Source organism: Cupressus sempervirens, chromosome 4, assembly GCF_028749045.1.
Source record: "Cupressus sempervirens isolate cs-2001-9-10 chromosome 4, ASM2874904v1, whole genome shotgun sequence".
Taxonomy (NCBI): domain Eukaryota; kingdom Viridiplantae; phylum Streptophyta; class Pinopsida; order Cupressales; family Cupressaceae; genus Cupressus; species Cupressus sempervirens.
The window spans coordinates 311,777,050-311,792,186 of NC_143121.1; the positions used below are offsets into that span (position 1 = coordinate 311,777,050).

The 15,137-nt window shown below is 33.1% G+C and overlaps 1 protein-coding gene across 1 annotated transcript; it reads right to left on the minus strand.

The window, feature by feature from the left end:
• Nucleotides 1–11,464: 11,464 nt before the first annotated feature.
• On the minus strand, nucleotides 11,465–14,914 carry LOC149561254 (uncharacterized). Its single transcript, XM_089823766.1, has 2 exons — nucleotides 12,066–14,914; nucleotides 11,465–11,953 (listed from the first exon to the last, which is right to left on the minus strand). The coding sequence occupies exons 1-2, from the start codon at nucleotides 14,797–14,799 to the stop codon at nucleotides 11,688–11,690; spliced, it is 3,000 nt and encodes a 999-aa protein (XP_089679892.1). The 5' UTR covers nucleotides 14,800–14,914; the 3' UTR covers nucleotides 11,465–11,687.
• Between the last annotated feature and the right edge of the window lie 223 nt (nucleotides 14,915–15,137).

Here is a 15,137-nt window from a genome sequence, read left to right on the forward strand (position 1 = left end):
TAATGTTACCTAGATTTGTTGATGATAAATTGGTCTTGATTGAAATGTCCAGATTGATTAGTCAAATCAATAAACTTTATGGGAATAGGAGGATAGATGAAATACCCTTCCCTTTTAGCATTGGGTATTATAGTTGTGATACTGCATCAGATGCAAGGAACATAGAGAGATCCATTGCCACAATTAATTTGCATCCTTATACTATGTGTTTCCCTTATAATAGGAAAGGCTCTGCAATTAATGAGTTAAAATTAAACCCCAACCGCAGTCACTTTCTAGCCCTAGAGGACTTTTTGGGAGGATTGTGAAAATGATTTCAAAGATAGGAAGATAGATTTGATGTGGCTTATAGTAAGGCAGGTGATAGACTTCAAGGTGGATATTGATGTGATAGGTGTAAATGATGATGAAGTTTCCTTGATTGATCCCTTCTACTATGAGAAAATCAAATTACTAGATCTTCCTCCTATTGATTGTCTAGTTCAGGACTTAAAAGGCCTAAAAGAAAGAACTACCTATGTCCTTAAAAGAACAATAGATTGGGTCAATAAAATCAGAGCAAAAAAAGTGACTCATCAATTTTAAAGTAAAGAGAGAAGAGGTAATCAAGGAGAATCATCTCAAATGGCATTAGAGGCAACTTCTGGTGAGAAAATACAATAATTAGATACAAGTGTTCTAGATCAAGATGAAGATCTAAATCAACTAGCTAAGTTTATAGTCAAAAGAAGAAGGACAAAAATGAAAGGAAAATCTACTACAGTTAATCAAAAAGGAAATGAACCTAATGAGAAGGATCAAAGAACTCCTCAAACTATTGAACCACACATCCTTGTTACATCCTCTCATGATGTAGTAATTCCTCATTCAAGCCTCTCTCCTGCTAAGATATCATTAATAGACATCATAAAGTTGGATAATCAATTATCTAATTTAGAAGATTTAATGATGATTGCTAAAAATATAATAAGTGACATGCAAGTTTCACTTCCAGCTACTATGCTTTCATGGTTCCAAACTAGTCATTAAAACAAGAAGAAAGTTGTTCATATGATCCCACCTCCATTTGATGTAGTCTTTAGTTTCCTTTAGAAACCTCATAAATTCAAAAGAACTAAAGTGATGTCTAGGTTAGCCATTGATAAAACTTCAGGAAATCTATGCATAGAAATAGCCAAGCTCATAATTGAAAAGAATTTTGATGAAGCATTTGAGTCAGATTTCATTCTAGATAAGGTTGATCTTGGTCCATCTATTGCAGAAAGAGACTTTCAAAATTTTGAAGTGACTGCTACCCAAATTTTACAAAGAGTGAAGAAAGAGAAACGATCCAAGGGGCAACACAAAGAGCAAGTTCAAATGTTGGTGTCTTACATTAATTCAATTAAAAATTCCTCTAATGTGAAGGTAGTAGTTAGTTCACTAGCCTTAGCAGGTCCTAATGGCATTCTTGATCATGTTGTTATTGAAAGAGTGAACAAACACAAGTCACATAGTATGATGATCGAAGCTTGGATAAACATAATGATAGAAGATGCTTCAAAACTCATAACTTGAGTGAAAGAAATATATGGAAAATCCATCGAACAGATACAAGAAATATCTAAAGAGGTAGAAAGCAACAAAGAGTAAAAAGTTGCCTAGCAAAAAGTAGCTAATGAATTACAAGAAATGGCCAAGTTAGATACAAACACCTTAGTTCTTGAGAAAATTATTGCTGATCCAAGTGAGAATTAGACATGTATTTGGAGTGAAAATATTAATTTGAAAATGATAAATATTAGGAAAGGGATCACTGAGTTTGAAAAACTAATAGCTTCTTGGGAGCAACTAAAAATGAAAGTTATGGATGAATTAGTCTCTACTATCATAGGCGGGGTGGCAGTAAGTGATCTTCAACATAATGCATGTGTTTCTAGAAGAACTCTATCACCCCATGTAATTCTGATGGTAACAATTCATTCACTATAAGGTAAACCAAGTGTAAAGACCACTAAGGTGGCAACGATTACCTCCAAGTTGTAGCATTAAATAGTTTTAGAACATTGGTTGCCTACAAATATCAATGAAAATAAGGGTTATAAGGTACACATGCAATGTTTGGCCGAATTCCCTAAGCTTTGAGCCCATGTGCAAAGAAGACTAACTTAATGAAAGTATGGGCAGTAAACAAAGGGGATAATTATATTGTGAGATTACCTCAAATTGTGTTAAATGATTTGTTTGATATAAAAGAAGCCAGTGATATGAAGATTGTGCACCAACCAAAATGCTCACTACATCAAGAATTTATTGTGTAGGATATTATGTATTAAAAACTGGATTATATATCTCAAATATCCAGCATAAGGAGCTACAGGCATAGTGAAAGTAGTGTGGCTCATCCATAGGTTATTGCATGATGGTGATCCAAGATTTGAGCATGAAGTGCTTTATGCAGCAAGGCTTGGTGCACATTCATTAAAATTATCTAATTTTATAGATGACTCACATTCCCATCTTGGGGACTTTTCTACCTCTATACGCATGTATGCTTTCTACCTAGATGAGTGTGTTGATTCTGCACTAAGTGATTAAAACAAAGAAAACAATTTGGTAGTAGGTCAAGCAAGGTGGATGCAACAAGATATAATGGTTATGAATATAATAATGGAGATTATGGAAGTAATGGACATAATAGCTACAGGTATAGTCACATGATTACGAAGCCCGTCAGGTGTTTGGAGAAACATGTGTACTCTCGATTGTAGTTTTTCCTACATCTCCCAATCCACAACACTCAATGTGGATGCACCAAGAATGAAAATTGATTCATTTAATAAAAGCTCTTGTAGACACCATATCCTTTGGACTAAATATGACTTGTTTGATGGAATGCACAATTAGAATGTGGTTGGATTGTTTGATTTAATAACAGACTTCAACTGGCAGCTTTGTAAATTAATCTGGCAATTAGAAAGGTCCTAGCATAGGCACGTGAATTATTTGACATGATTCATTTATGAATACTTAGCAACAACACCATGTTTTCTAACAATGCCAAAATCTAGAAGCCGCAATGAGGGAGATATGTGTTGCAAAATAGAGTTCCATATATATGTTGCTACGAATGATGCATTGATCAAATATATGCATATTTATTGAAAAGTACTCAAACTTGGAGCTAGCTCAAGTACTTTGCACAGTAGTATATATGTATTCATGGATAATTTTTCAAATGGAGTATAGGTTTGAGTGTCTTCAAACAAATTTGAATTTGAATTGTGAAGTCCCCAATTTGTGAAGAACCTTGAAGGAATTTAAAGTAATCAACAAGAAGGATTAGTAGCTGAACCATGAAATACAAATATCAAAGGTTGGATTATGCTCCAATTTTAAAAAGTACACTTCCCAACATTGGTGATACCATTTTCGGAAGTATTAGCCTTCAAGATTTCTTGTCATCTCTTGAGAGTTAAGACAGGACCCCTTTAGCTGGTAAGATATTGGAAATCAGTTTGGCTTGAGTAGGAGGGCACCCCATTTGAGCACAATGACTTGATCTAGTATTAGAATGCATGAAAGCCTATCATCCAAATACCAAGGAAGTCATTTCATCAAATAATAAAGTGATTGTCTGTCTGGATCCTATTTCTATTGCCATTGCCTTCTGATTACCTACCAAAGTACAATATGCCAACATAAATTTAAGAACCACTGGGAGTACTATGTGGAAAATTAAACTCAGTGTTTGAACACCATTGCTAGGTCATGGCTCTTACAACCAAGGAAAGGGAACACATAGATCATTGTTAAAGGAAGATGTGGTGAACATGGTAACTCTATTAAGAAAGATAATATGACTTTAGGATTCACATGAATTTGAAAGTTGGATGTCCCTGTTTATTAACATGGTGTATGAAGGGAAGCAACACATTGATTGGGCTAAAATTATCAGTGACTCACTACATAGGCAACTCATAGAACTTTAGGAAAATGATTGTTTCTACATAACTTCATACCTTTTCTACACTATTGGAAATACCAAAAGTTGGCCAAGGCTTAAATGGCAAGGTATATATGGTGATATGGCTATTATTTACAATCATCTTCCTTAGATATAGTATGACAATAGCCTACACCATTTTAGAAGAGTGAATGATGCATTCATAATGTTGGCTATAAAAGAAATTCAGGGAAACATGGAACTTGGAATGTTATTTGAAGAAGCAATGGAAGTACAAAAATATGGAAGTGTTTTCATACAATTCCTGAAGTTCACTTATATCAGGTTAGCTATCTATGATGGGTGTCCCCTAATGCTACCTAGATTTGTTGATGATAAATTGGTCTTGATTGAAATGTGCAGACTGATTAGTCAAATCAATAAATTTTGTAGGAATAGGAGGATAGATGAAATACCCTTCCCTATCAGCATTGGGTATTATAGTTGTGATACTACATCAAATGCAAGGAACATGGAGAAATCCATTGCCACAATTAATTTTCATCCTTATACTATGTGTTTCCCGTCTAATAGTAAAGGCTATGCAATTAATGAGTTAAAGTTAAACCCCAACGTCAGTCAGTTTCTAGCTCTAGAGGACTTTTGGGGGTATGTGCAGGATCATGGTGTACCAAACTATGGCATTAAGTGGCAGTGAAAAACTAGAAAATCAGGGTTATGTAAACTTGACACATAATTTTAGAGTGGTTCTAGAATTTATATCAAAAAGTTGTAAGAATATAATCTGTAGGAAATTGAATCTAGTTTCTAAACTTCAAGGCCTTATCTAGATAAAACATTATTTGATTGGTCAAAAGTTTGGATTTTAATGCAGTACTACAAAAATTTTAGGGCGAAAATAAAAAGTAGGTGTATGTCTGACCACCTTAATCATAACCAAATGATAATCTTTTTAAATATAATTTTAGATATAAAAAGTAGACTCATCCCTGGATGTGACGCATATTTTTGGGAATTTTTATTCCAAATAAATAATTAATTATGAATTTTCTACTATACTATTTTCAGAATTAAAAAACTCCCGTGTCTGACCACCTTAACTAGTTCAAAAAAAATCAAAATTAAGTTTTTTTTTTTTTTTTCTTATACTAGTCAAAGCATAGAATGTGACACATCTCTTGGATTTCACAAATCTTATATGGTTTGAAAGTTATAGCTATTTTTCAACCAGTATGTCAATCAACACTTTTTAGCTAACTCCATTAGAAAATAAGTAATAATTACTTACTGAACTCATAATTTGACAAACCTTACATTTATGCAAAGCTATGAACATTCTTAAGAAACCCTTTTTATTACATCAAATTTTGGTTGAAAAAAAGTCGTCAGCTACATGCTTGAAGTAAAAAACACATAAGAACATGCGAAAAACACATTTTCGGGATGTTTTAAAGATGACCATATAAGGTTGGTATCGAAAGATATAGTAGGAATTATAAAGGTATTAATTTTTTTCATTTAGTATTAGGATGGGTGGTAAAAAAGTTGGAATAGATTTTGAAATTATTTGAGGCATTTCAGAACTACATATTTTTCATATCGCCACTTTTTGGCACACCATGATCCTGCACATACCCTTGGGAGGATTGTGAAAATGATTTCAAAGTCAAGAAGAGAGATTTTATGTGGCTTACAGTAAGCCAGGTGATAGACTTCAAGGTGGATATGTATGTGATAGGTGTAAATGATGATGAAGTTTTCTTGATTGATCCCTTCTACTATGAGAAAATCAAATTACTAGATCTTCCTCCTATTGATTGTCTAGTTCAAGAGTTAAAAGGCCCAAAAGAAAGAACTACCTATGTCCTTAAAAGAACAATAGATTGGGTCAATAAAATCAGAGCAAAAAAAGTAACTCATCAATTTTAAAGTAAAGAGAGAAGAGGTAATCAAGGAGAATCATCTCAAATGGAATTAGAGGCAACTTCTAGTGAGAAAATACAACAATTAGATACAAGTGTTCTAGATCAAGATGAAGATCTAAATCAAGCAGCTAAGTTTACAATCAAAAGAAGAAGGACAAAAATGAAAGGATAATCTACTAGAGTGAATTAAAAAGGAAATGAACCTAATGAGAAGGATCAAAGAACTCCTCAAACTATTGAACCACACATCCCCATTAGATCCTCTCATGATGTAGTAATTCCTCATTCAAGCCTCTCTCCTGCTGAGATATCATTAATAGACATCACACAGTTGGATAATCAATTATCTAATTTAGAAGATTTAATGTTGATTTCTGAAAATATAATAGGTGACATGCAAGTTTCACTTCCATATACTATGCATTCATGGTTCCAAACTAGTCATCAAAAGAAGAAGAAAGTTGTTCAGATAATCCCACCTCCATTCGATGTAGTCTTTAGTTTCCTTTAGAAACCTAATAAAGTCAAAAAGACTAAAGTGATGTCTAGGTTGGCCATTGATAAAACTTTAGGCAATCTATGCATAGAAATAGCCAAGCTCATAATTGAAAAGAATGTTGATGAAGCATTTGAGTCAGATTTCATTCTAGATAAGGTTGATCTTGGTCTATCTATTGCAGAAAGAGACTTTCAAAATTTTGAAGTGACTGCTACCCAAATTTTACAAAGAGTGAAGAAAGAGAAAAGATCCAAGGGGCAACACAAAGAGCAAGTTAAAATGTTGGTGTCTTATATTAATTCAATTAAAAATTCCTCTAATGTGAAGGTAGTAGTTAGTTCACTAGCCTTAGCAGGTCCTAATGGCATTCTTGATCATGTTGTTATTGAAAGAGTGAACAAACACAAGTCACATAGTATGATGATCGAAGCTTGGATAAACATAATGATAGAAGATGCTTCAAAACTCATAACTTGAGTGAAAGAAATATATGGAAAATCCATCGAACAGATACAAGAAATATCTAAAGAGGTAGAAAGCAACAAAGAGCAAAAAGTTGCCTAGCAAAAAGTAGCTAATGAATTACAAGAAATGGCCAAGTTAGATACAAACACCTTAGTTCTCAAGAAAATTATTGCTGATCCAAGTGAGAATTAGACATGTATTTGGAGTGAAAATATTAATTTGAAAATGATAACTATTAGTAAAGGGATCACTGAGTTTAAAAAACTAATAACTTCTTGGGAGCAGCTAAAAATGAAAGTTACGGATGAATTAGTCTCTACTATCACAGGCGAGGCGGTAGTAAGTGATCTTCAAAATATTGATTTCCAAATTCTTCTTGATTCTTTTAGTATCCAAATTCATTCAAAAATAGAGAATCGAGTATTGGATGTCGAAACTATGATGAAGCTCATTCTAGTCGCATTCACTCTAGAAGATTGCAACATTTCAGCCTATCAACAAGAGTTAGAAGAGATCCAGGATAAATACTTCATAGCCAAATTGAGGATGGAGAACATATTCATTCGAAATTATGATTCAATGATGATCGTCCTCGATGCTTATAGGGCTCTTTAGGATAAGTCAATCATGTCCAGATAGATAGAGTTCATAACTAGAACGGTGATTGGATATGTATACATTCTTAGTAATTCTAGCTAATGTTTTATTTTTTAAGTTTCCCTTGTATAGGTTAATTTTAGTGAGGTTAATTGACGTCTCCAAAATTACATATTTTGGAGATAGTTATTAACCACAAAGAGGTAGTTCTTAACCTCTGTGTCTATATAAGTAGTCTTTTTAGCTTTGTAAGGGACCTTTTTGGACTTTAGAATAAGGGAACACTATGCTAAAAAAATTATTAGAAGATAAATTTTGGAATGTATAGATTTTTTCTTTGAAATTGAAAATCTATATTACATTCTTGGTTCAAGAAAATAAGATGAGACGTGTTTGATTTCTTGTTCTAAAATCTAGATTGTTGTACCATAAAACTGTTGATTCTCTCTGTAGTGAACATTTCCATGTTATCATGTGAATGTTTATGAATCATTAATTGGCATGGTGATAATGATCATTTTTAACTGTAGTTCTTGATTGTCTTTATTATCGTTTTATGTTAACTCCAGAAAGTTGTGAAGTCACATGGTGCATTCATCATCAATGGCTTTCTATTGATCTTTGAAAGTTTAAATTGTTTATTTGAAAATCTTTAAAATTATATCATATGAGGGAGTTGCCTCTCTAAACAGAAAGAAAGGTTGAATACCAAGGGCCTATCCAACTGTTGTGACTGGTTTGCCACATACACTCCGTTGAACCATTTTTACAATAACAAATCTGTTACCAACACACCTTCAAAAGATTTAATTAGAATAATAGTAGAAAAAGTTAGGTAATAACACCTTAAAAATATGACAAAGATAATTAATGTTACATGAAGAAGATCAGGTGAAGAGCGTCTTGATTTGTACCAAATAGTCGACGTGCTAGGTAATTCGGTTCTTCGAATCTTCTGGATAAAGCAGAGCAGATGGACGAAGTTTGCAATTGTACCAAATTAAATTTATTCCAAGTCTATGTAGAATGATATGAAAAAAAGTGCATTGACTCTATTGAGTAAATATCATTACTTGTAAGAGCATAAATATCATTACTTGTAAGAGAATATATGTTCAGAAGATGGTTTTGATATATTAGTATATCTAGAAATGATTATTTTGCTATAAATCTAAATGTTTAGTTTTATGTTATTTATTTATTTATTATGAATCTTAAGAAAATTTTGAAATTTTGGTTCACGCGCATTTTTCTATATGAAAGTGACAACCAATTCTTAAAAATACTCAATGTAACATGCATCTTACAAATTAAGGAGGTCAATTTTGACTCAAATAATGTGAGTGCAACTCTACCTCCAATTAAAATAAGTGATACATTTGCAAGCCCTGCATATACCATAATTGTTCAAACATTGAAATATGTGCTCCACATCAGCATTTTCCTACATTAAAGCGACAACCAATTATTCTAAATAGTCAATGTAACATGCATCTAATGTTGAAATAGACTTAAATATGTGAGTGCAACTCTACCTCCAATTAAAATAAGTGATACATTTCCGATCCCTGCATATACTATAATTGTTCAAACGTCCACGCCAACATTTTTCTACATGAAAGTGACAACCAATTCTTCTAAATACTGAATGTAACATCCATTTTACAAAATGAGGTCAATTTTGACTCAAATGATTTATGATAACTTTTAAGGGTCGTTTGACTTGTGGGAATGTAAATATGGGAATAGGAATACTTATTCTGTAATAGAAAATGGGGGTACATATTCCTATTCTCTATTTGGTTTAGCTAAAATTTGATGGGAATTCATCGACCAAAAAAATTATGTTCTTTAAAATAAATAAAACTGGAATAGAAATATGTATTCCAATTCCACATATTTAGGTGGAATTGAAAATACTCATTTTTGGGCCAAAATTGGAATATGTATTCCTATTTTATTCCTATTTGAATTCTGATTTGGTGCATCCAAATAGAGAATTCAATTTTTTTAGAATTTACATATGCCTATTCCACTTGTATTCCCACTACCAAATGGACCCTTAGATTAAGTTCATATTGCAAGCTTTCTTCATATTGTTTTACAATAGTAGCATCCTTTTTATACCTCCCTTGAAAATAAAAATAGAACTAAAGTTGAGGAATTCAAAAAATGGATAATGATATTGCTGAAATGCCTTGCACTTCAATGAGACATTTAATTTTGTAGAATCTAACATCCAATTAAATCATTTAGATATCATTTTTGTATGCATGCCCTTACATTATTTAGTCATATTCAATTCTAGTATTTTATTTAATGATGTGGCATATTTTACTTAAGTAAATAAATAGAGAATAACCTAACATTTGAGGGACACATATTTCAAAAATAGTGAAAAAGAAAAGAGTTGATTCAAAACAAGAACTGTAAAGGGTAACTTTGTGTAAAAATGAGACATAAATGTGTTCCTACTACCTATTAGGTTAATCTATACAAATATATATATATATTCTTGTAATGACACCATGAGACACTTCCATGGAAAGAACAACCACTTCTTCATTGAAAGAGATCAATGTGGGTTAGACATACAGAAGCCTAGGAATTTGTTCAGTCCAAAGAAATATGAAACAAAAAGGGCCAAATTGGAGCCCTAAAGTGGAGCCTTAAATAGAACTCTAGAAATGCCAACATTATTGTATCGATATGTACTAATTAGGGGTTTTTTTTATTAATTAACATTGCAAAATCGTTTATTAAATGAATGTTCTACACTAAAATAAGATTAGTATATTTTAAATGTGTAAATTAAGGTTGATAAATTCATTTAAACAACATAATTGTTTTTCAAACATATTATATTTTGTTTGTTAAGGAAATGGAATATAAGGGGGCAATCCTCCAATCTTTGAATTTAAATTTTAAAATGCAAAGATTAAGTCTACGAGGATGGTGTTAACATACAAATGGTTAAACTTGGATACTTGATGACTATATTAAGAAATGCATTTGGAAAAATGTAATAGATTTTAAGAGTAAATATAATATTGATATATTTGATTGTAAACATAAGCTACACTCTAAATATTGATTTCATATATGTCAATTAGAATAAATCAACATTAACAAAATTATTTTGAAGCTTAGCCTTTATAAATACAAACTGGAAATAAAATGTCAACAATAATATTCCATAATCTAATGATAAAATATACAACACTTTGAAAAGATTTAACTATATTTTTTTCTAGTTAGAAAATAGATAATAAAGAATTAGAATATATAAATGAAATTTAAAAGGAAAACTCTTGATAATTTAAAGTATGGGAAAAGAGTTGTAGAAGTAACCAACAAAGCAACTATAATAAATACAAACTAAAATATACAAATTGTCTACAAACTACTTTTAATTATTAATACTTCCTCAAAACTCCATTGAAAATAAACTTTCTTTAAAATTTTGTTTTCATCATATTTAAAGAGATTTGGACCTTTCATTTTGAAAAGAAAATATTAAATAAAAATAAAGTTATATATTTCAAGATCATTATCAAATATATTATAACAATCTTTAGAAATACCCAATTAAGAAAATATTATTAAAAAACAAATATACCCATTACAATACAAACTCAAAATAAAATGTCAACAATAAGATTCCAAAATCTAATGATAAAATATAAACACTTATAAAAAATTTAACTTCGTTTTTTCTAGTTACAATAAAAGATCATAAAGAGTTAGAATGCATAATTGAAATTTAAAAGAAAAAGTCTTATTAAAAATATGGCAAAAGAGTTGTAATCAACAAAGCAGCTATAATAATTACAAAATAAAAGATACAAATCTTTTCTACAAACTACTTTTAATTATTAATACTTCCTCAAAACTCTATTGAAAACAAGAATAAACTTTTATTTTCATCATATTTATACATAAGAGATTTGGACTTTTCATTTTGAAAAGAAAATATTAAATAAAAACAAAGTATATATGTGAAGCTCATTATCAAAATATATTATAACAATCTTTAGAAATACTCAATTAAGAATATATTATTTAAAAATAAATATACCGATATGATTAATTACAACAAATATTTGAAATTTAGAATCATGTCTATTTATCTAAATGATTTGTTCTTCAACAACCTTTATTATAGTAAAGATCAGTTGAGAAATTAAGAAAATCATGTTTAATGTTGTCTAATTTCATGACAACATCTTTCATACTGGGACGCTGTAGTGGAGATTTATTTGTACAAACCAACCCTACCTGTAAAATGTGAGTCAGACATCCCAACACCATTGATGTCTGATTCATTCACATCTCTAAGTACGGAGTAATCCACCACTTCTGCTATGTTATCCGGAAAATTCATGCTTACCCATTTTGTAAGAATCAATCCTTCTATAAACATGATATCAGTTGGTTTCCTCCTTGTAAAGATCTCCAGCAATAAAATACCATAACTATATACATCTCCTTTTGGCCCAACCTTTCCACCCATTGCATATTCTGCAGTACATGAGATTCATAGTAGTTTTCAGGATCATATTATGTAATGATGCAATATATATATAACAAATTCAATTCATTATAGAGATTAGAATACAACCCAAACAAGTACCTGGTGCCATGTAACCAAACGATCCGTGAAGTGCATTTGTAGAAGCCATTGAATCAAGGGAGTTCCCAAAAACCACTTTTGCAATGCCGAAGTCTGCTATATATGGAGTGTTATCATCCCCCATTAACACATTGCTTGGTTTCAGGTCACAATGTATCACTTGCTCAAAACAATAATGATGTAGATACTCCATCCCCTGAGCTATGCCTGATGCAATTGCCAATCTATCATTTAAATTTAGTTTACATTCATCTCCTCCTTCAGGGTACAGCCACCTATCTAAACTTCCATTTGGCATGAATGGAAGAACCAGAGCTTTAAGAAGAGGGTTTGAACAGACTCTAATGATTTGAATCACATTCCTATGTCGAACTCCTTTCAGTGCAGTGCATTCTGTAACAAAGCTTTTTTGGGCATTTTCATCTTGGAAATTAAGAACTTTGACAGCAATATGTCTCCCATTACTCAGGATTCCTTTATAAACTGATCCGAATCCACCCCTCCCTAGCAAATTTGCCTCATTAAAGCCATTTGTGGAACTCACAAGTTCTTCATATGAAATCCTGATGGGTTGTAAATGGAGATCATGGGTACTCTGATCTACACTATCAGTTTCACTAGTGGCACTCTGTTGTTCATTGTCAGCAGAGATGCTCTGTCTCTTCGGTCTCCATTTATAGAAAAATGCAAGCAATAGAAAGCAAAGGATCAATATTACAATGCTGATCAGAACACCAATCATTACCTTATGGGAAACTGATAGACCTTTGTGCTTGGACTTGAAATTGGGGCACGGTTGTAAATTTATCCATGTACCACAGAGGCCAAGATTTTCTGCAACCGCCGAGGTGTCAAGATCTGAGAAAACCCCTCCCTTTGGAACCTCTCCGGTCAAGCTGTTTGAAGATAGATTTAGATGGCTAAGCATTTTCATGTCCTGCAAGGCCGCTGGTATCCTACCTGAAAATTTATTGCTAGAAAAGTCCATGGTTTGGAGATATTTGAGTGTTGCCAGAGATGCTGGAATTGGGCCTTCAAATGCATTCCAAGAAAGATTTAGATATTCTAAAGCCGTGCAACTTGCTAGAGCACTTGGAATGCCACTGGAGAAATGATTGTGGGATAAATCAATAGCTAAAACCATAACCATCTTGCTCACATCCAAAATTGGACCTTCCAATAAATTGTTAGACAGGTTGAAATACAAATTCATATTCTGGAGTCCTGCAACTTCAGGAGGTATATTTCCTGTAAATTGGTTGTAAGACAAGTCCAGCTTGGCCAAATTTTGGCATCTCCCTAAGCTAGCAGGTATTTCCCCTGAAAGTTGATTGTGATGAAGAGTAAGCTCTCGTAGTTGTGGGAGATTGCCAAGACTCTCTGGAATCGTCCCTGAAAGCATGTTTTCACTTACTGACAACAATCCAAGCCTTCTTGATTGCCCAAAACCCTCTGGAATTCTTCCATCTAAATTGTTTTCGTCCAGAATTACCCTTTCCACATTTGATAGTCTACTGAGTGCAGATGGAATGGACCCATTGAAGCGATTTACTTCTAGTGTTAGTGTTTCCATGTTTGTGAGGTTACCAATCTCATCTGGTATGTTTCCCCCAATTTGGTTTAAGTTCAATGCAAAAAAGGAGAGTGAATTGGACAGGCGGCCAACTGAACTGGGCAAGATGCCAGTGAGATAATTTATACCCAAATCAAGTTCTTCCAAGTTGGAGCAATTAGTCAGTGCTGTTATAATAGGCAAATCTCTGCCTCCACTCACAAAATGGTTCTGCCACAAAATAAACCGTTGCAGCTTCTTCATTTTCCCAAATACCAGGGGAACTGCGCCGCTGAGTTTGTTGCGTTCCAGATAAAGCACTCGCAGCTGAGTCCAGTTACCGAGTGAGGTGGGTATTTCTCCACTCAGTTGATTTCCCCACAAATAAACTTCTCCCAACTCTGATAGCCTGCCAAGCTCCCAGGGAATTGGGCCAATCAAGTTGTTCCGATATAATTGCAGCGTATAGAGCTGAGTGCAATTGGAAATAGCCACTGGGAGTGATCCTGCTAAGTTGTTGGTGTGAAGATTTAGCCAATTTAACTGACTAAGCATTCCCAATTCAGCAGGAATGTAGCCTTGTAGTCTATTTTGGGCCAAGTGGAGGACAGTTAAGGAGGATAGGTTTCCAAAGACAGGCGGGATAATGCCTGTCAAGTTGTTTATTCCTAATTGCATGATTTGTAGCTCTGAAAGGAGGCTTAGTTCAGAGGGAATGCTTCCACTTAAATTGTTATAAAACAGATCGAGAAGTTGCATAGAACGACAACCTCCTAGAGAGGATGGGATGGACCCTTCGAAATTGTTATAAGATAAACGAAGGAATTTCAAGCGAAATAGCCTACCAAGCTGATACGGAATATGGCCCTGCAAGCTGTTGTTAGAGAGATCAAGTAGTCTAAGGAAAGAGAGATTTCCCAGTAAGGGAGAGATGGGGCCAAGTAATCCCATACCTGTGAGATTGAGGGAAACAACACGCTGTCGATGGGAAGAGCAGGTGACACCAGTCCAATTGCAGAAGATGTGATTGGGAGACCAATCGGACAAAGAATCGTATGGATCGACAGAGAGGGAAGCCTTGAAACCAATTAGAGCTTGGTGATCCGAATAATTGGAAGATTTTGCTACAAGTGCTGGCACTGCAGAGAAAAAGAGTAACAGAGGAACCATCATCATCTTCATTGTTATAATAAAGATAATTAATGTAACATGAAGGAGATCAGATGAAGAGCGCCTGGATATTTAGGCAATTCGGTTCGCCAAAGTTTATGGATGAAGCAGAGCAGATGGACCGCGTTTGCAGTTGTACCAAATTAAATGTATTCCAACTCTGTGTACGATGATATGAAACAGAGGGCATTGACTATATGTTGAATTACTGAGATGGTGTAATTTTGTAAACAAGTATCTATATTGACTCATATCAATCTCTGTTTCTAGAATGGGAAAAATATTACACAACAGCTGTATAAACAGCTACATCACTATTGAGATCGAGTATCTTTATAAAGAAGTTTTTT